General features: G+C 39.9%; 1 protein-coding gene across 1 annotated transcript in view; it reads right to left on the bottom strand.

The window, feature by feature from the left end:
- Window positions 1-9,977: 9,977 nt before the first annotated feature.
- The window catches only part of angpt4 (angiopoietin 4), a 60,362-nt gene continuing 48,128 nt past the window's right edge, over window positions 9,978-22,211 (bottom strand). Inside the window, exons 7-9 of the mRNA XM_035388917.1 lie at window positions 20,266-20,432; window positions 15,821-15,951; window positions 9,978-12,717 (exon numbers count right to left, since the gene is read on the bottom strand). Coding sequence (XP_035244808.1) covers window positions 12,557-12,717; window positions 15,821-15,951; window positions 20,266-20,432 — 459 coding nt within the window. The 3' untranslated portion in view covers window positions 9,978-12,556. The remainder of the gene's footprint in view (window positions 12,718-15,820; window positions 15,952-20,265; window positions 20,433-22,211) is intronic.

A 22,211-nucleotide genomic window follows, 5' to 3' on the forward strand; every position in this document is an offset into this window, starting at 1 on the left:
GATTTGGGGTGATTGATGTGTCGGCATCACATTGTAAAAGGCTGTCAGAGAGAGAGACAAACCAGCAGGCTTCACACAATGGTCTGTCTGTCAAAATGCTCAAGGCCTGCCAAGCTCCACATTCACACATTTCTCATTATGACACTTAAAACTGTAAAATAGCTGTCTTTTTGAAATCTCATTGAACGCCTTTATATTTCATACATGATTCTTAATAGTAGCTACATGCAGTATATGTATTAAAAAAATAAGCTCTGGAGTGCTGCTTTGCTTCAGGCATGACATGTAAAGGTGCTCAGTGGGAATAGGGGTCTTTCAAAATGAGCCCTGAGCAGTTCCATTATGAAAATAAACTTACAGTGCAATGCATACGTATTTGGACAGTGACACCATTTTTTTGTTGTTCTTTTGGCTCTGTACTCCAATGCGTGGGGTTTGAAATGAACATGACGTGCAGACTGTCAGCTTTAATTTGAGGGCATACATCCATATGGAGCAATCTATGCAGGAATTAAAGCCCTTTTTATACACAGTCCCCCCATAATTGTCATAACCTGTAATAAAGTTTAGTATTTGGTTGCAAATCCTTTGCATTTGATGACTGACTGAAGTCTGCGGCCCGTAGACATCCTGAGTATCATGCCTGGTGATGTTCTGCCCAGCCTGACTGCGGTCACCTTCCTGTCTGTTTCCTTATTGAATATACCCCAAAATCCCAGGACATCCCCCAGAGCAGTAATAACACCCAGAGCTGCCTTAGAGGGCTGCGTCAGCATCAGCTCACCTGCCTACTATTGAGTACACAAGGTGTATATGGCTTGTATGCAGCTTGCATACTGAATAGTCGACCTCAGCACCACCTGCATGACCCCAACAAGCTGTTCCACATCCGTCTTCTCTGCGTGGGGGAAAAAATCTTCCTGGACTGTCCATCTGTAGCCAGTGTCTACCTGCGTTTTACATAACTGCCGTAATGAGCAGGGTTTCTCTAACTGTAACGTGTGCCTGTCCCTCAGTGGTTTCATTTTATTAAGGACCCTTCATACTTTTTCAGTCATCAATGTTTAAGCATATATGATATTAAAGAAAATATCAAAGAGAAAATATACTAAGATGTTAAGCTTATTTTATGCAACTGAGATTTTAACTGTGCTTTTATTAAATCTCGACAATAACATTCTTCTACAAGATACGCCATTGATCACTTGGAGATTATGTGCCTTGCATAAGGAAAATGGTGATTTAGATTTTATGCAACTGAGATTTTAACTGTGCTTTTATTAAATCTCGACAATAACATTCTTCTACAAGATATTCCATTGATCACTTGGAGATCATGTGCCTTGCATAAGGAAAATGGTGATTTAGATTTTTTACAGTCACCCTTTTAACCATTTAGTACCTGCCAGTCAATTCAGAAGTGAAAGGAATATCTTTGCAGAATATACACATTGTGCCAGAGTTCTAGATCATGTATTTAAAATATTGTCATAGTCATACTACAGTCATACTGTTCACCAGATTCAACCAAACATTATTATTTATCATTATATAACATTATTATTTGGCTTAAAGAACATTTTGAATGTTTGAAAGAAGTGATTGCAAACTGTCTTTAAATATGACTTATCAGACTGCACATTACCGAATCAAGCTGAGCAAAGCCAAAAATGAATAATATTGCACAAGTAAAAAATAAAATAAAATTTTCCAAATTCCCTTATTTTTCCTTGTCCTTTCACTGTGCTGTTGTCTGCCCGTATTCTGTGTTTGGGTTACCTGCTCAGGGACAACCAATTAGATTTAGCTTGATGGCTAATTCTGGAACTGCCAATTGGCTGTGCACTGTCCCCGTATAAATAAATAAATAAATAAAGACACAAAGACCACTAGCATCAGTAAACCGCAGCAAACAGACAAGAATAAATGACCGAAATGCAAAACACAAATCTTCGTGGAATGCATGGTCCTGACAAGTTCGCATTCGAGTACTAATGCCCCCCCCCCCAGAACACGACCGTTTTAGAAGCACATTTAAAAGCAGCCAGGATAGATTGTGTGCGCTGTCCGGAGGGAAGGGCTTTGCCAGCGAAAAATCTATAAAAAGTTGTCTGCTCTGGAATGGAAGAAGGAACAGATGTGACGACCCAGATTTCTCGCTGGTTTCTCCAGAGGAGGGAACATACAGAGCAGAAGGAGGCAAGGCCAGAGAAAGATGGCAATTTTTTCAGGACATTTATTTCTTATATACACACACAAGAAACCATATTTATGTATCACCGCTTTCATGAGACATCAAGGATCAGGTGTCATGGAACTAGTAAAACCTCTGGGATAAGACCTAACCCCGCGTTCACACAGTAAGCAATTTGGTTGAGCAGTCCATTCATTCTCTATAAAGCTGTGCGACGGCCAGAAACCTGAGCAACTCAGCGACAAAATTTGCCCCGAAAATGGTTGCCCATAGTTTATCTTTTCACGGGCATCGCTTGTCAACAGCTAATCACACTTTCGGCTACCTATTTCTCCAACCGAGAATAGTTCCGGCCAGCTTCACTCATCGCAATGGAGGAGCAGGTAAAAAAGTTAAAAAGATAGGCAGCAGACTATAATGCAAATGTGTGGCTTGTTCTGCCAAATCAGTCACATTGACACCCAAACACATTGAGTGCTCAGTGGCTTCCCCACAACGGGAAGCTCTCGTCCTGCCCTCCGCCTAGTACTCTTCAGTGACCTATGAACCGAGCTGCTCGCTGTGTGAACGCAGGGTAAGAGATAATCCGGTAAATTATCACCTGGATAAAGTATATATTTTAAAATAAATATGGAGTAAATCTATTTATCTAAAATGATTTGTTATCATGTTTGTTTTTCTTACTATAACATGTGACCCACAAATCAGTTTACAACTACCTCCTTTATGAACAGTGTGCAAAATGTTTTAGGCAAGATGACATGATGGGGCTAGCGACATTCAATCAAATTCACCTCTGTTGCTTTACATTCCTCGTTTTTACATTACTTTCACTTCTTTCACATTTATTTACCTCTGTTACATTACATTCACCTCTGTTACATTGCATTTACGTCTGTTACATTACATTCACCTCTGTTCCATTACATTCACCTCTGTTTCATTACATTTACCTCTGTTACATTACATTCACCTCTGTTTCACTACATTCCTCGTTTTTACATTACTTTCACCTCTTTCACATTTATTTAGCTCTGTTACATTACATTCACCTCTGTTACATTGCATTTACCTCTGTTACATTACATTCACCTCTGTTACATTATATCCAATATCAGGCTTCAGTTTGGGGTGGAGATAACTGAGAGGAAATATGCTCTCACAGAAGGAAATGAGCTGTCTACCCACGTCTGGCCACCAGGGAGCAACATAAGACTAAGATTCCGAGTGCAGAAACCCTCAGCCTGAAGGCTCGGAAGCATCTGAACACACCAAGATATGCGGGAACAGAAATCACTCTGGGTCGAACCCTCTTAGACAGCTCCTCAAAGATTCTACGCACATTCACATTTAGGCACTGAGCTGACACTCTTATCCACAGCAGCCCACAGAAGTGAACACAGAAAGCTTTAGGCAACGAGCAGAGTCAGGTCTTCAATGTTAAAAATGATGGTGGAAATCAGAACAAAGACCTACGGCAGAAACCTATGTGCTGCAATGGGTGCAAGAGGGAGGCTAAGGATATAGTGCTTCTGGTAGCAAATGGGTTTGCGGGTGTCGTGCAAAAAATTTCAAATCTGGGTATTCCTCAATGCCCAACTGCTTTTATCATGTGCCTGTTAATCTATTTATATTGACTGCAATACCTGGCCATTCAGTGACTCCAATATTGTCACTGAATGGCCAGAGATTACATTCACCTGGTGCATCAAGTTCCAAGCAGTCCCTGATTAGCGAGAAGGTATGAAAGCCAGCAGTACTACTGGCCCTGAGGGTATACCGCTATAATGGTATATGTAGCATAGGTAGGGCTAATTAACCCACAATAACAGGTCAGAGTTTTGCAATGGGCTAGGTATGCCTTGAGGAAGAGGCAGAGGACAGTGACGCTGCTCTCCAGGCTGTGGTGGGGCGCTCATTCCTCTACTGGGGGGAGGGGCAGTGGCAATGAAATCAGCTCCCCAGTTATTAATGATGTTGCACGAGGTTGTGTTTCACAATACGGTGAGCTCCATAACGTTTGGGACAGAGACATATTTTTTTCTTCAATTGACTCTGTAATCAACAATTTTATATTTGTAATATACCAATGTACATGTGGTAAAAGTGCACATTCACAGCTAATTAAATGATATTTTGATACACTTTGGTTTGACTATGTAGAAATTACAGTAACACACCCGACCCCCCTCCCCACCCCACCCTACCCTCTCAAATTTCAGGGCACAATATGTCTTTGTCCCAAAGGTTATGGAGCTCATTATATGTACAGAAGAATGGGATTACTAATGCAAGTGGATGTCCTATACGTGATTGATGATATGTGTGTCTGATTATATATTTTATTTATTTATTATTTATTTTTGTTTTACTTTTTAAATGTATCTCTTTATTGGAAAATAAGAAGGCCAGCCTATCTAGTAAAATAATAAATAATTATAACAGCTACAACCACAACCTGGTGAGGAATTCAACAATTTATTCCAAGATCCTTCACAAAATTAATGTTTCGTTAAAGTGGTCATAAAAAGCGAGATTTAAGACTATTTTTAAATCAGGAAGGCACGCGTTTCCACATGATGTATTTCGCTAAGTTATGCGACCGGCCATACATTCCAAAATTTCACACAGCATAGAAAGCGCATTCCAATTTCTGCGTCATCTTATTTTATATCGACAGAAAAATAGGGGGGAAGTTACGATCCTCCCTATTGCCAGTGGTAGTAAAGCAGCATTTATTATTTATATTATTTTATGTTATTTTATAGTATCTGATTTCCCAACATCTTGCCAGAGAGGACCTCCGGGGCTTAAACTCAGCCCAGTTAACACAACGCTGAACGCACTGAACTCATCCAGTAGCAACGACTGAACACTCGAAGCCACAGCATATTATACAGAATCTTTTCCAATAACAATAACCACACAGAATATGAAGAATGACCAAAGTTAGCAGTTTAAAAAATTAGCTGGTGTGACAAAATAGCCTTTGATATTTTTCAGTAGCAACATTTTTGTATAATAAATCAGTTTGACATTTTTCATGTTTAACCGAAGTAGGTGATGCTGGAATAACTAGTAGTCTATGTTAACTGAGCTCCAAATAGATTGGCTCTTTCCGGATAATACAGATCTACTGATCTACAGACCTACAATCGTGAGAATGATTGAGAGAGCATGCAAACAGGACATGTAATAATGTTCAGAATTTCTTTCACACGAACATGATCCAACACATTTTATGGATAATTACAGACACTGGTCTGGATTATAAAACCAGAATTCACTTCCATCTCAGACAGAGATTGTTGAGTTCATCAATGACAGGATACAGAATGAGGTCTTGCATTCAACATTACTACCTCCTGCTCACATCTGCAGTCACACCAGTCTGTCAGCTTTTTGAATGCCACTCTAATATAATTCCTTTGTCTATATTTATTCAATTATTGATTCATACATTTTTGTTGAGCAGGTATGTATATTAACCTGCTGTGTGTTATTGTTTGCCCAGAACATCAGTTAAGAATTGAAATTGGAAAAAGACTTTGCTGATATCACTTAAATCCATGACATATATATATATATATATATATATAGTACACATAAACACCATGGTACAAATGATCAAAAAGAGTGCTCTCCTCAAATTCCCATAATTTAGATATGTTTGTATTACAGATCGGTGTCTATGTACTTCATATACTTGTGTGTGTGTGTGTGTGTATGTGCTGTGCTTGTTTGTGTGTACTGTGTGTCTTTGTCTATGGAGAATTCCATCTGTGATTTTCTTTTTGTAGAACGATGTGAACTCTGTTCTGATTATAATGACAAAGCACTTCTTAAACCAGACCAGCCATTCACTCATGAATCTACCTGCAATAATATCATTCACTTGTGAATCTAACTGCAATAATATTACTTGGTCTCTTCTAATACTCGTTTTGTTCCATCATATAACACTCCATGAGAGGAATAAACAATGGAGAGCGAAAAATCCACGATAGATGCAATCAGTCTAAGTGCTTCCATACGAGTGTAATCCCCATAATCGCGGCGCTTGGACTCTTTAATTTGGACATCTGGTATTGGCCAAGTTCAGGAGAGCTGATGACTGGATTCTGGTCACAATACCCTGGCCAGAAATGAACTGCAATAGCTGATAAGATGTGGTTAGCCTGCATCACTGATAACAGTGCTTTCTATCATTCAATCTGAGGCACAAATGTTGACCATTTTATCAGAGTTACATGAGAATATGATGCATTTTAAAACATTTCCAGGAAATGGACAGCAGTACACAGCATGTATGCTTAATTTACATTTAAAATACAGCATGGTGGTTATTTCATTTTCATGCAATTATTATTTGGAACATACAATGTACAAAGATTATTTTTTTAGATAAGATGTATAGGTGTTAAAGATTGCATTCAAGGCTCTCAGGTGGGCTATCTAACTTAAGTATTAACTACTGGTGCAATGGCATGCTCCTAACTCCATAATTGAATAATAAATAGTAAGTAAATAATAATATGCAGAAATATCGGCCACTTAGGGCAAAAGAGACAGGTGCTCAGGCTCCCCACACTTACCTGTTCTGTCTAACCCACGATGAGTTTTACCTAAAACTAATCTCAAACATAACTTTCACCTCCTTTGGCTTTAATTATAATGAAACAAATCATTGGAAGTCTAGCCAATAATTTTGCAAATGGGGGTGGGAGGGATCTGGATGGCTAGTTAAATTGCCTGACTTATCTACCTTAAGTTTTTAAACCACAGGTAGCCTAATACCTAATTCTGGCCCAGAGTCAGCCCTTGCTATCTGGTACTCTCACATTGCTAGCACTTCATTTACAGTCAGTTTTTGCTTCATCATTGTAAATGAATGTACAACTTCATATGACTGGGTTGTAGCTAGCTAAATGCTCCATAGCTAGCATAAGTCATGGCACTGCCAGTTAGTTACCAACATAAGCAGCTCAAAAATGTTCAAGCATACAGGCAAAATGATGGTTGATTTGACCGTTCATTTCCATTTAACTTGTGTTTATAACTTTTGTTTATGCAATATTGATATTCAAATAATAGTAGAATGTTCAATACACATGTAAAAATCGGAGAGGGGGAGCCATATTGGTGGTGGCAGCTTCCAAATAACAGTGACAAGATACAGATGTTGTTACCATGAGCTACAGATCTTGTGCGCACAAGATAATATCTTGTTAGGGTTGGAGTGAAAACCTACAGGATGGTAGATATCCAGGAACAGTGTTGGGCAGCCCTGGTGTACATTGTTCTGAATAAAAGCAGTGTCTTATAAGCCAATGTGGAATGTCCTTCTGAAATGGTGCAAGCAACTCAATCAATCAATCACGCACTCAAATGAATCTCCTTGCAGAACACAGAATACCTTCCCAATAAAATCTCCCCGAACTGCTCTAAAATGGCAGAGATATTGCTGCTCTGCTGGGAGAGGTAGAAACACATGGGGAATGAGATGCGCGACCAACGGTGCACGTACAAACGTACATATTTCAAATGGATATTTCAAATACATGTATTTGAGATGCTATCTATCCATGTCAGTGGCTGATTCCTGTTCTCTTGCGCAACAGTGATGCCTCTGGTTGTTCAGGAGTCTGCGGTCTGTCTGCACCAGTGGGACACCTGGCTGCGCAGCTGAGCTGATGGACTGCAAGGTGAAACAAAACAGAGACTGACTGCACATGAAGCAATGGGACAGAATAATAGCAATGATTGGGTACAAATAAATAAAAATTAAAAAAAAAAAACGAAAAAGCAAGTTAATTTTTATTTTTTTGTTTTATTTTTGTGTTCCATGTAGCTAAAATAAGACTTTAAAGAATAAATACAATTATAGTTAAATCAAAGGCTATATCAATATTTGAACAACTCCAGTACAAGTGAGCATATTCCAAGAAAGATATGGAAGATATTTATCTGTCAGATTGTTGGATCTTCAATGTGTTTTCAACATCAAATTATTTTGAGCTGGTATTTATGTTGGCTTATGCAAGAGATGTCAGGATGAACCCATAAATTTATATTTTACAATGCAGCTGAGTCACATTTAAAGAGGGGGGAAAAAAACTTTTAAAAGGATTCATTACCTTTAAATATTTATTATAATTACTCAAGTTACTGTCACATTTTTACACAATTTCTTGTAGTAAATGAGAAAAGATATGATGTCAACACTGTTGCTTCTCCTCCCAGATGTCAGAATGTAAAGTGGGGACCTTCTGTATGGAGCGTATTCAGGGTCAAAAAGTGCAATGTACATGAAAAAAAAAAAAGTACAAAATGCAATTTTGAAAAACAGGGACAAAGTTGTGCAAAACAAAGAACAGGGAAAACAAATGCTTACTGGCAAGGTTGGTTTCAGCACTTAAAAATGTGAAGGAGTGGTCTTTAAAACTGGACCCTGGAGTTTATCAAATATCTGCTTTGCGATTGCTGCCAAACCGCAACATGCACGCACTGAGAGAAACGGTTTATTTATATTTCAAATACTCTTTTGGAAGCGGTGCTAATTTTGACCTCACGTTTAGAAAACCGTGGCAAAGTGGTATCTGAACTTTTATTGTCAAAAATAATTATGCCAGACAATAGGTACTCATCCAGTGTGCCAGCGATGGACCGCGGGCGGACAGAGAGTCTTCAAGTGGCTTTGTGTTTTAGGCCCTGCCAACACATCTGACTGGGATTCGTGCAGCTGTTGTTTTGGACTGAAATGGCTAATGACTCTAATACAGTTAATCGCCTCGATGCAGTGCAGCAAGACTGTTAAGACTGTTTTTAAGAGGCATTTTTAATTGCGTGTGTCATTAACTAAATTTAATGAGGCAATTGTGTCTGGGTGTCAGTATTTAATGAACAACTGTAATTATTTAAGTCACTAAATATAGCTATCCATCTGAAGTACTATGTTAGCCCACATTCTTAGACAGACGGTACATCTATCACTAATCTCCATAAAAATAGGTGAAGGAATCTTGCGGGCAATTTTTAGATTTATTCCCACAAATAATTATTTATTAGAGCCCCAACACATTTTTTTCTTTGTTTCTGTTTTATCTGGGACATGAATCCTGGTTTTTGCTAATTTTGGAGTGTTTCTGCACTTAATGGCTGGATTTAAGTTTAAATTGGCTACTGATTGAATGGAAACCACAAAATTGACACTGCGGCCCGCCAGCACTGGAGTTAAACCTGCAGACACTGCGGGCCTCCAGGACTGGAGTTAAACCTGCAGACACTGCGGCCCTCCAGGACTGGAGTTAAACCTGCAGACACTGCGGCCCTCCAGGACTGGAGTTAAACCTGCAGACTCTGCGGCCCTGAGTCCTTGCTCTAGGGGCTCTGCCATGTTCTTTTTTGACATTCACTTGTGTTTTCTCTTCACAGAACCATTTGGTGAGATAACCTAAACTATATATGTTCAATCATGGGGGGCATTGGTGGCCTAGTTGTAGAGCTCCCGCCTGCCACGCCGGCCGCTAGGGTTCGTATCCCAGCCACTGGGGATGCGCAAGTCAGTGCATTCGTAGTGCCGGCCCAAGCTTGGATAAATGGGAGCGTTGCGTCAGGAAGGGCATCCAGCGTAAAACATATGCCAAATCAAATATGCGGATCAGGATGATCCGCTGTGGCGACCCTGAAGGGGAACAGCCAAAAGAAGAAAAAAATAAAATAAAAAAATTATGTTCAATCATGGTTTCTCCTTTGCTTTCAGATAACATCAAAACACACAAAATAGGGCGGTATTCATTTATTTTAGGACGGAATATAAAAGCACTACAAAGGGAGGAAAGATGAGGCAAAACTATTCTGTTCTTTTGTTTACCATCAATACCTCTTGAGCCATAATCCATTTATGTGCTGTTCATTTCTCATCTTTCAATCTCATAAAGTGCATCTTTTCAAAAAGCAACCCAACCTCAGCAGCCCCCATAGTAAGACTATGGACTTCCTCTAACAAACAGAACATTCTCATACATTTATCACAATCCATGACTGCGTAACTGTTAACATGGGATATAAATGCCTGTTCACTGAAACAGTTCAACAATTAAAGGTACAATTTGAAAATGAGACAACACGAGCACACAGAAAACACGATCCAGTTATAATGCATTTAACAAAAATCAAGAGTTAAGTCACACCAGGCTTAAAAACAAAAATATAAAAACTCAACAGTGACAACAACAACATAATATAGAACGCACTGTGCCCTAAACACAGTCTAAATATACAACCAAACACTAGGCTACATGATTACTGTAAAAATCAGACTACATTAGAGATTCTCGGGACTGAAATGTGCCACAGAAATAAAAAATTAAAAAAATAAGAAAACTGCTTCATAGTAAAGTTCCTTTATAGGTCTTAGATGTTTATTGACTTATCTTTTTTTATTTATCTTTTGATTTATATCTGATGAATTTTACAATATGCTGAATCTCATAAGGCACTCATAAGGCATTGCAGGTTATAGTTTAAGTAAGGTGGTGTAAGAACTATAAGGCCCCCTTTACACCTAGCATGAACACGTGTCTCAGGTGAGTGGACTGTAATCGAATAGCGCCTGACCACATAAAAATGGAGGTGTAAATGTACCCAAGATGACGTGTGATCCGGAGGTGGTAGGGACGCACTATGGCCACACTGAACATGAGCGTAAATCCAAATGCGTTTGCAACCCACATGCAGCTGGGAAATATTCGTTTGCACAACTTCATGGAGGGCGGCACAGTGGTGCAGCGGGGTAGCGCCGTTGCCTCAGAGCAAGAAGGTCGTGGGTTCGAGTTTCGCCTTGGGGTCTGTCTGTGTGGGGTTTGCTTGTTCTCCTCGTGTCCATGTGGGTTGCCTCTGGGTACTTTGGTTTCCTCCCACAGTCCAAAGACATGCAGGTAGGCTAATTGGTGACTCTAAATTACCCATAAGTATGAGTGTGTGAGCCCTGTGATAGATTAGCAGCCTGTCCAGGCTCTCGCCCACCTGACAGTGGACTCATATTAATGTCAGGTGTAAATGTGTTCTGGCTAAATCATATCTCAATACAATCTGGATATCAGATGCATATTAATGTCAGGTGTAAATGTCTTCTGGCTAAATCATATCTAGATACAATCTGGATATCAGACACATATTAATGTCAGGTGTAAATGTATTCTGGCTAAATCATATCTAGATACAATCTGGATATCAGACGCATATTAATGTCAGGTGTAAATGTCTTCTGGCTAAATCATATCTAGATACAATCTGGATATCAGACGCATATTAATGTCAGGTTTAAAGGGGGTCTGAGACATAACAGGAATAACAATAACAGGATAACACAGCGACATAAATATTCCAAAATGAAAGTAGCACCAAGCACTGTTAGTAAAACACACACATGCATTAAACCTGTGGGTGCAAGTTAAAAAAGGCTGCTGAACATTACAAGAGTTTACTTTGGGAAAAAATAAAAAATACCTTCATTACTAGTAATAAAAAAAGCTTACAAAATTATTACAGAAATAATAAAGTTCTGTACAAATTACATTGAAAGCGTGAAGCGGTCTCCCCATTGGTCATACAGACGATAGTCCTCTGGGCTCACTGATGTCACAACTGACAGCCGTTGAAGTTGTGAAGGCCGGCAGAGTAAAATGTTATGCCTCTGTTCTCTTCGGCGCTGTAGACATAGGCGTGTGTACCAGAAGGCCCAGAATGCATCACAGAGAACGGAAAATGAAAAACAGCCAAGGCACAGACTTTGCTGGTGCTGCCTCAGCAAGAGAGACTTTCGTTGAGTCAGATCCACCTATACACTGACTGAACGACTGAATCAAACACGCGTTCAGGCCGTGCTGCTCAGAACATTACAGGTGTGAGTTTGTCCCTCAGGGCGTGAGTTTGTCCCTCAGGGCGTGGCTGTTACAGTATTACAGGTGTGAGTTTGTCCCTCAGGGCGTGGCTGTTACAGTATTACAGGTGTGAGTTTGTCCCTCAGGCTGTGGCTCTCACAGTATTACAGGTGTGAGTTTGTCCCACAAGCTGTGGCTCTCACAGTATTACAGGTGTGAGTTTGTCCCACAAGCTGTGGCTCTCACAGTATTACAGGTGTGAGTTTGTCCCACAAGCTGTGGTTCTCACAGTATTACAGGTGTGAGTTTGTCCCACAAGCTGTGGCTCTCACAGTATTACAGGTGTGAGTTTGTCCCACAGGCAGAGTATCTCAGAGTATTACAGGTGTGGGCTTGGCCCCTCAGGTGTTTGCTTGTTTCTTTAGAGTGTGGATCTCTATATTTCATGTGTGAGACCGTCCTTCGGGGCGGGGCGAGGTCAGAAGTCGGACGGCCGGATCATCATGGCGGTGGAGCGCAGGGAGTAACTCGGACCCCGGAAGTGGTGCCACTTGATGCCGTTCAGCTTCCGGATGTTATGGCCCACCGTGTAGTACATGCCGTTGAGATTGGAAAGGCCGCACGCGTCGAACCACCAGCCTGAAAAACACACAGGAAGCCACATGGGCATGTACACGACAGCACAAACAGAGGAATTTATGCGGTGCTGTTATTGATTTGGGACCCAGCTTAGCTGACCAAACTGCACCGCGGGGTCAAGGCTGAACATGAACTACAAACTGGAGATTCTGTTTTTATCACCTTTGTGTTGTCAGGGTTCCCCCCCCCCCCCCCCCCCGAGTATCATGAACGCCTCCCAGCAACAACTATAATTACAAAAGGAGCTCCAGTGCCTGTCCCCCTGGTCCCGCTACTGGTTATTAAAAACGAAGGCATGAAAAATGTTTTCTGAAGGGAAATGGGATGGAGAGGCCTTTTATTTTGGGAAATATATGAGTGCATGCACTGGAAATATAATTTTGCTAGGTATGAGTGAAAACTTCTGAACATTATGAAGGTCTATAAGAGTCAATAGGACTGTCCTGCCCAAGAATATTCTGATTCATATAGATCAATCGCTGCTACCATGACAACCTTTAATCACAGGTGTTCTAAACTTGCACAAAGCTTTTTTCCCCATTTATGTGTCATTCTGATAAAACACACTCAGACTGCATAGTTACGCTGCAATGGACCATTTGTAAAACAGCTGTACTGTATCTACCATAAGAGTTTAGATTAGATTATTTCAGTGCCTGTCTGTTTTACCAGCAAGGCCTGCGGCAGCCATGACTTAAGATTAATCTTACCCCTCAACAATCACCTCAAACTGAAAACAATAAGTTTGATGCTGTAGAATTTCTTCTTTGGTTCCATGAAAAATGAGGATTTTCATTGCACAAGGTTTTTGAAATTGACCCAGTGAACGACTTTTCCTCCAGGACCACGATTTGACAATAATACTTCAAAGACTGCTCACATTATTGTGGCCACCTGCAATATGCATGGTCCAAATATAGATGAATTTCCTCATTTGTTCTCATTTCAGCAAACTTCCTGGCTGTCATCACGCTGCATTCGCTCCCAGTGCCGCTGTGTAAGCTCCATTGAGCGTGATTACTTTCGCATACTCTACGCAAGTTCATAGGGGTTCATAAGGGTTCATAAGGGTTCGTAAACAGGTGAAGACCAGGGGGAATGATCGATCCCGTTCTGACAGTCGAAAAATGAGGTGTTCACAGAAACAATCACAAACTCATCTTTTTTTATTATTTTTCAACTCGTCATTGAACATGTCTGTGTTCTCCAAAAGATGAACGTTTTCCTCATTACAGTCCAGTATGTATACGCATTAAGCTCAATAATGTTTGGGACAAAGCCATATTTTTTTTCTTCTTGATTTGGCTCTGTACTCCGTAATTTTTGATTTGTAATCAAACATTTCATGTGCGGTTAAAGTGCAGATTCTCAGCTTTTATTATAAAGGGTATTTTATTACATTTTGGTTTCACCACGTAGATATAACAGCACTTTTTATACATAGCCCCATTTCAGGGCACCATAATGTTTGGGAAAAATGGCAGGTGTTTCTGATAAGTCAGGTGTATTCAGTTGCTTCTTTACTGCATGTATAAGTCAGCTTTCAGTATCTAGTTCTGATTATAGCCTTTTGATTGCCTTTGGAGTCTGTTATTGGGGTCTGTCAACATGAGGACCAGAGTTGTGCCAATGAAAGTCAAGGAAGCCATTATGAGGCTGAGAAAACAGTCAGAGACATTGGCCAAATGTTAGGCTTACCAAAATCAACTGTTTGAAACACCATTAAGAAGAAAAGAGAGCAATGGTGAGCTCAGAACTCACAAAGAGCCTGGTAAGCCAAGGAAGACCTACAGTAAAAGCTGAGAATGTGCACTTTAACCACACATGAATTGTTTGATTACAAACAAAATATATTTGACACTCGTTTTCAGAGCATTTTGCACCCTCCCTTTGCGATGATAAAACAGAGTTGTCTCTTTTGTTGTGTTTTATTAGATTGGTGAATACATTGAGGGGGACTGATGACCTTCACAGAGTCTTTCACCATCCTTCAGATCCTGCGGTCTGCCCTTGTGACCAACCCCCTTCAATTCAAACCACAAATTTTAGATCGGCTCAAGACTGGAGACGAAGATGCCCATTGGAAATGGTACATTTGTGGTCAATAAACAATTCCTTGGCTGATTTCCCATTTATTATCCCAAGATTGTTACCTTTATGAAAGATGAATTTGCTGCCAAGTTTGAGCTACCTGGGGGAGAATGCCAGGTTTTTTGGCTGAATATCCTGGCAGTTACTGTTTATGATTTCATTAACCATAGCAGGAGTCCCCGGGTCCATAGATGAATACAGCCTCATAATACCAAAGATACTCCACTGTATTTCACTACAGGTATGGCATTCTTTTCATAATAAGCATTGTTCTTCTAATGCCAAACCCACCGCTCCTGTGAGTGGCCAAAAAAGCTAAACTTCAATCTTATCTGACCATAACACAAAGATAAGCTTTGGAACTTTGATTAGAACCAGGTGCTGTTGTCAACATTTAGCTTCATGGCCATGCACACCAGCATCGAATGAAGGATGTCATACCTACGTTAAAATATAGCACTTTTTCTTTGATCAATTTTATTCATATAAAATAATAAAAATGTCAGTTTTTTGAGCATACAGTATAGCTCATAACTTGAATGTATTTCTGCTCACATTTTTCAAGTGTGCCAATAATTTTGAGGCAACAACATATCTCATGATTATGAGCTTGCAGAGAAGGGTGTATTCTTAATATGAAAAGAAAGACAGTCACTCACTGATGTGGGTGAAGACGGTCAGGACAAAGTGTCTCCCTTACTGAAGGGTGTAGGATGTGTGGGACACAGTGGGTCCCTTACTGAAGGGTGTAGGCTGTGTGGGACACAGTAGCACCCTTACTGAAGGGTGTAGGATGTGTGGGACACAGTGGGTCCCTTACTGAAGGGTGTAGGACATGTGGGACACAGTAGCACCCTTACTGAAGGGTGTAGGATGTGTGGGAAACAGTGGCTCCCATACTGAAGGGTGTAGGCTGTGTGGGACACAGTAGCACCCTTACTGAAGGGTGTAGGCTGTGTGGGACACAGTAGCACCCTTACTGAAGACGCATAAGTTATGGCAGCTTACGCACCTCCAGTCAGCATGAGGGCGCACTTGCACAGGCAGTTGTCATTGTCTGAGTCCCGGGTGCTGAAGCCAGTGCCTTGGGAGGTCAGGCTGCTCTGGTGCCCTGCAGTACCACTGTAGCCCCTCAGGAACAGCCTGGGGAAGACATACAAGGTGTCACATCCCCTACACACATCACATCCCTTACATACATCACATCACCAACACGCATCACATCACCAACACACATCCCAAAAACACATCACATCCTCAACACACATCACATCCCTTATATACATCACATCCTCAACACACTGTACATCCCCAACACAGGACATCACATCCTCAACATACAGCACAACCCCAACACGACTCACATACCCAACACAGCACATCCCCAACAGACATTATATCCAACAGAAATCTCGCCCCAACACACATCACATCCCCGACCCACATCACACCCAAATATACATCACATCCCCAACACATACCACATCACCAGTAAGCACAATTTTAACAAGCTGTTCATTTTTTTCTTAATTAGGTGCTTTTCATGTGTAGAGAGATTATTAACCCTCTTAAACCACATTATGCCAGAAATAGCTATGCACACCACAAAGAATAAAAATCTCACATTCACAATGTGCTTGTAGTGCTGTATTACTAACAATTACATAAAAAGAGGTAACAGAATTATTTAAATGATCAAAAAGACTGGGATTCACTGGGCTCCTAATTAGGCTGCTGAACACATGTTGAACTTGTCAACACAATGCAGGTTTGCCTCATTATCATTTGATTTGTCTTTGAATTCTTTGTTATCAACCAAATGCTTAGTTATGGTGGACATGGGTCCACAGTCGCACCAATTATTAGCCTATTAATTCACCATGATCTTTAATTTGAACCATAATTTTTTTTAAACTTGTTTTTATGTAATTGTTTGTAGTATAGTACGCCAAGCACAATGCCAACATGGCACTTCTATTCTTCATAGCATGCATAACTATTTCCTAATTTAAATTAAGAGTGTAAATAATCACTCAAAACACATAAAGCACCTAATTAAGAAAAATGAACACCTTGTAAAATTATGGGAATGCAATTGTGGTTGGAACAAAAACCAGCACACACAGTGGCCCCCCCCCCCAGGACCGTGTTTGGGAACCACCGCTCTACACCAATCAGAAAACGAATTCCGCTGTGTCGCGATAGGGCACAGCGTTTCTGCAGATGCCATCTTTCAGATTAAACGTTAAACTGGGGTCTTGACTCACGATGGAAGTTAAAGATCCCATGGTACTTTTCAAAAGAGAGAAAAAAAAAGTTGCTCTGGAATCCTAGCCAAATTTAAAACTGTGCTCTCACAAACCAGCCAACCAATCATGTCCCAGTATTCAGTGACTTATGTTCTGCAGAGTACACAGAGCTATGCTCTCACTCTAGTGTCAATAGGGCTTCCAAATAAAAATAACAACCATAAAGTAGTAAGAATGTGTTTCATACTTTACAGAAATATAGATTAAGAAAGAAATTGATAAAAAGCAATAAACATGGAATAATGCGGTAAGTGCGGAGTTACACAGAGTTGCATTATCACCTTATACCTGATATGGTACAAGGTGATAATGTGACATGTTTATCAGCTGTTCTGATGATCTGAACTGGGAAAAGGCTGTGACAGTGCCTGAACTCTGGATGAGAGACACCACATCAGTGTGTCTGGAGAGACTGAGCATATTTTATGGGCACAGGGTCCTCCTGGGGATCTCAGATGAACAGTTGAGAATGTGCACGCACAAGGATGTTTGTGTGAATGATGGAAAACAGTCTTATCACATGTTGCTATGGCACGGTATCATCTAGGCTAGTGGCTGTTTTTCACACAGACTTTACAAAGTTAAAAGATGCAAAGTTACTTACGAAGTTACAAAGGTTACTTAGCTAACCGTATATTTTATCCAAAGTACTCCATTATTCTTCAGTGCATTAAGCTTGACATCTCTTTCCCATGTTTTTTATTTTTTTATTTTTCGAACATGCAGTTCTGTAAAAGTACAGGATTCGACTTCCTTTTTTTTTTTTACAACGAAAATGCCCTTTTCGTGTTTACGCGTCCTGGAAACCTCGCGAAAAGGCTCTTCGCTTCTGAACACTGACTTATAAAGGACTCGGAAAGTGAAGAATGTGTGTGAGAACCGCTCGGAACGCGGAGGACCCGACCGAGTTCATCTATAAAAAGGACTGAACTTTGCCTTCTGCCAAGTGGTTCTCTGATCTCAGCGCTGATGGATCCAGCTTTATTTTGTTTGACTTCAGCTGCAGAGAAAGCGTTGCTGCCAAAAAACAGTTTTTTGGTCATCATATAGTAGATCTTATCAGAAAATAAATGCGCAATAAAATTCACATTTTGGCCACAATAGGGCAGTGTGACCAACAGTAGAGTAAATAAATGTTCTACTATTTCTTGCAAATATATAAAAGTGCTCTGTGCTCTCTCTCTCTCTCTCAGGTTCATACGTGCAGGTCTGTATATGTATTGACTGCACGTCTGTGTAAAGCAAACAGTATCTGTTCACTTTCTGGACTTCCTAAATTTATGCTGTTTTTTTAACGCTGCATTTTTGTGACTTTCTCAAATGTTTACAGTAATTAAAATCAAATAAGCAACCTATTTAATGTAATGCGTTTTAAATGAATAGCATATCTACTCCAGTGCATTGTTGTTTAAAAAAACAGAAATATAGTTATTCATCATGAGAGTGTGGAGAGGCTTCACCATCAGTATGCAAATGCTGAATGTGAACAGCTCCTCCCCCTGAAGGATTCTTCCCACGGCTGAATGGCAGGCCATATTTCAAATGCAGCTTTAATGACTTTATTTTGCAAATAAGTTGGCGAGGAACAGGGGGGCCCATTATTTCAGCTCATACCAGCACTAAAAAGGAAACAACTGCATTACATTGAATATGCAACAGACAAAATGGTGCTCTCAGTCTGTTGCACACATTTATAAACAAATTAAAAAAGGTTGTGAGAACTCTCTAAGCAGATTCCCAAAACTCTAAAACTCACTGTACTGCAGAGGACATGAACTGCACTGCAACTTAAAAGTGCATTTTAAAATCCTCTATTTAAACCTACTTAAATTCCTGTACTTATGTCTCTTATACTTCCTCTGGTCCAGTACCTGTTCCACATAATGCCTACTTTTAACATACTCTTATTTTAATATTTCCTAAAGTTAAAATTCTTTATTGCATTTCATATTATTCTATTTTATTATACATTATAATACATTTCAGTTTTACTTGCAAAGTGTTTTAAACATAATGTACAAAATCATTTAAAGTCCCTGTGCAGCCTCCCTTTTCTTACATTTAAATTGTTCATTTAGTTACTAAATTACAATATATGTATTTTTTCTACTTATTAGACTTTGAAAAGATAAAAAACCTGCTTTGATGTAAAACCTGAATTTTTTAATATAGCAGACTCAAGACTGGCTGGGCGTGTCAGTTCTGTCCTAATTATTTATGCATTCACTTTGATTGACAGCCACGGCCGTTCACTCCCACTGACCTGGATCAGCGCTCACCCCACGTAACGTCAATTGTTAGCTAACGTTAGCTAGTTATCATACATCCGTAATAATGGATAACGAGTACAGCAATAACAGCATTAGAAATATTGAGCCGTATATGTATGAGCCCATCGCTTACAGCCTACAATATAGGACCCTAACGTGATAGGATAACCTACGTTAGCACATAACATTATTGATTGGTTTTTTTGCGGCAGTAACGTTATAACAGTCTGGAGAATAAAGTAACGTTACACTCGCCAGCTAACGTTAGCTAAATTTACACAAGATAAGTACAGCTCATTACTACATTAGCAAAATTATCGATAGCCGGACAGCAAGTAAACAGCCAGACAGCAAGTAAATTGGGGAGATGAGGTTAACGGTGACGTTATAGTTTGTGGGCTTCATTCAGTTAATAGCAGAACGTCATCTAGCCCGAACGGACGCTTACCGGAACCAGTCCGTTGAACCGGCTTTGAACTTCGGAGCGCACACTACATAAATATTAATACTGGGTGAGTGTTTTGGCCACCGCACATTGATCAATGCAAATTAGAAACATTCGCGACGTCACAAATTTGGTCTCAAAACCACCAATACCAAATACTCCGCCAGGCGGCAATGTCGAGCATTGTATAGTTTTTAGGGAAAAAAAATCAAATTCATTACAAACATGTATGAAATACTTTTAAAAATAATGTGTAAGTAACCTTATAGTCTTTGGTTATAATAAAAGCATTTGCAAATCATGATTTTGACTGCACAGGGTCTTTTAAGTTTTTCATTATTATTATTATTATTATTATTATTATTATTAATAATAAGACAGTGGAGAATTCTGAAAGCCAGCTGGTAATGGAGCAAGTGCAGTGCACGGTTACCTGTAGTGCTGCTTCTCGCTGCCCAGCTGAAATTTGTCATACTGGGAGTAAGGGGCGTTTCCCTCCCAGTCCCTTAGCTCCACCCTCAGGCTGTACTGGGATTGGCTGGTCATGTGGAACACCACCTCATTGCCCAGCCAGTGCTCTCCCGCCACATCTCCGAACCCCTGTCAATAAAACACCATCATAGCAACACTGTCACAAACATTATTGTCACTGAGCCCTGAGAAATTCCAGCCAGAAATATGCATTTTTTTATTTAATATGCCAGTCCCCTGTTTATGAAAAATGTATATCTCATTTCTAATGTCACACACGTAATACTTAAGCCCTACAAAAATAAAATGCACAGAGCCCCACCCCCAAATGATGATGTCACCCAGGTATATAATGCCTCCCCTTCCCGTCCACTGTAGAGAATTCATACAAATAATTTGGTGGTGGCTGTAGTTTGGATTAAACTGAAATAAGACTCAAATTATCATCAGAATATCTTCGATATTCTGATTCTGATGTGACTTCACAATGTAGAGAAGACAATAGATCGCCATTACACAGTAGTCTCAAATTCAAAAGGCAATTCTATTTTCAATTTTCTTAATAATAATAAGAGGAGTTTTGTGGACAGAATTCCCCCTTCACATTAAAAATAAGCGGCTACTGCATTTCTGTGCAGTTAAACATATTTTTTCAATAAAGATGAGCTATGCAAATCTGGGTCCCTACAATCCACAATTATACAGTAGTATCTGCCAGTAAAGATGAACAACTACTCCAATGTAACACTGGGCTCAGATGGATTGAATAGAGCTTTTCTCCCAGTGAAGACACATTTAATCCCAAGCACACAGCCTTGCATTGCATATTCATCTGAATTAAATTTAACAATGCTAGGAGCACATGAGAGGAGAAGGATTAGCAAACACTCAGAAATATCCTCTGCTAAGTTTTCGCAGTGAAACTGCAGTGTCGTCCCGGTAAGTATGGGTTCCTGAGGAAAGTGCTGAAAGCGCTGGGGTGTTGCCCAGTGTGGCCCTGTGTGTTGGGACAGATGTGGCCGAGTGGCGTGGTCCCGCATGAGCCAGGGCAGAATGACGAGGGGTAATTAACTCTGTGTGGGGTAATTCATACTGTGAGGAGTTATTAACAATGCAAGGGGATTTTTTTTTTGTCTCTGAATTGTATGTTTCATTGTATGTATGTATGTATGTATATATGTACCACTTATTGTAAAGCGTCTTTGAGTTCATGAAAAGCGCTATATAAAATAAATTTATTATTATTATTATTATTATTATACCATTGTTTTTTTTGCTTGTATCATGAGACCGAAATTAATATGGTGAAGCATGTAAAATATGATCAAATTCTAAAATAAATTGCAAGCCTGTTTTGTGGTATCTAATATACCGCTGTACTGACAGTGAGCTGCTTATTGTAAGTGCGCACACCCAGCTGGGCACTTTAACACAAGACAGAGTCATCGTCAAATTCAATACCTATACATAGAAAAGATCCACATTCATTTTTTTAGTGAAGATGAGGCTGCATGTTGCCTTCATCAGTGAAATGGTGTTGTTGCTGGCGGCAGTCTTAATTACTCAACATCTCCACAGGTGTACAAGCTGATTACACAGGAACTACTGTACATTCTATTTTCAGGGAAGCTTTTAATGAGGACCGTGTGGCAGGAAAGTCATTTTATGGCAGTTATTCAAGTATCCTGAATAGTATGGATAGTATCTTTCAACTTCATCTTAACTAAAACACTGTGCGTGGATATTTCCAGGAAAGTTACTGAATTCCTTAGATCCACACACTCGTTATTAATCCAAAGGGCTGAAATAAGATTCTATTTAAAATGTGCATTACTTTTCACATTTGCTGCCACAAGTTATAGTTAGGCATACAAGATTACAGTGTGCCACTTACACTGTAGCTAATAC

The sequence above is a fragment of the Anguilla anguilla genome, chromosome 13, assembly GCF_013347855.1.
Source record: "Anguilla anguilla isolate fAngAng1 chromosome 13, fAngAng1.pri, whole genome shotgun sequence".
In the NCBI taxonomy this organism is placed as follows: Eukaryota; Metazoa; Chordata; class Actinopteri; order Anguilliformes; family Anguillidae; genus Anguilla; species Anguilla anguilla.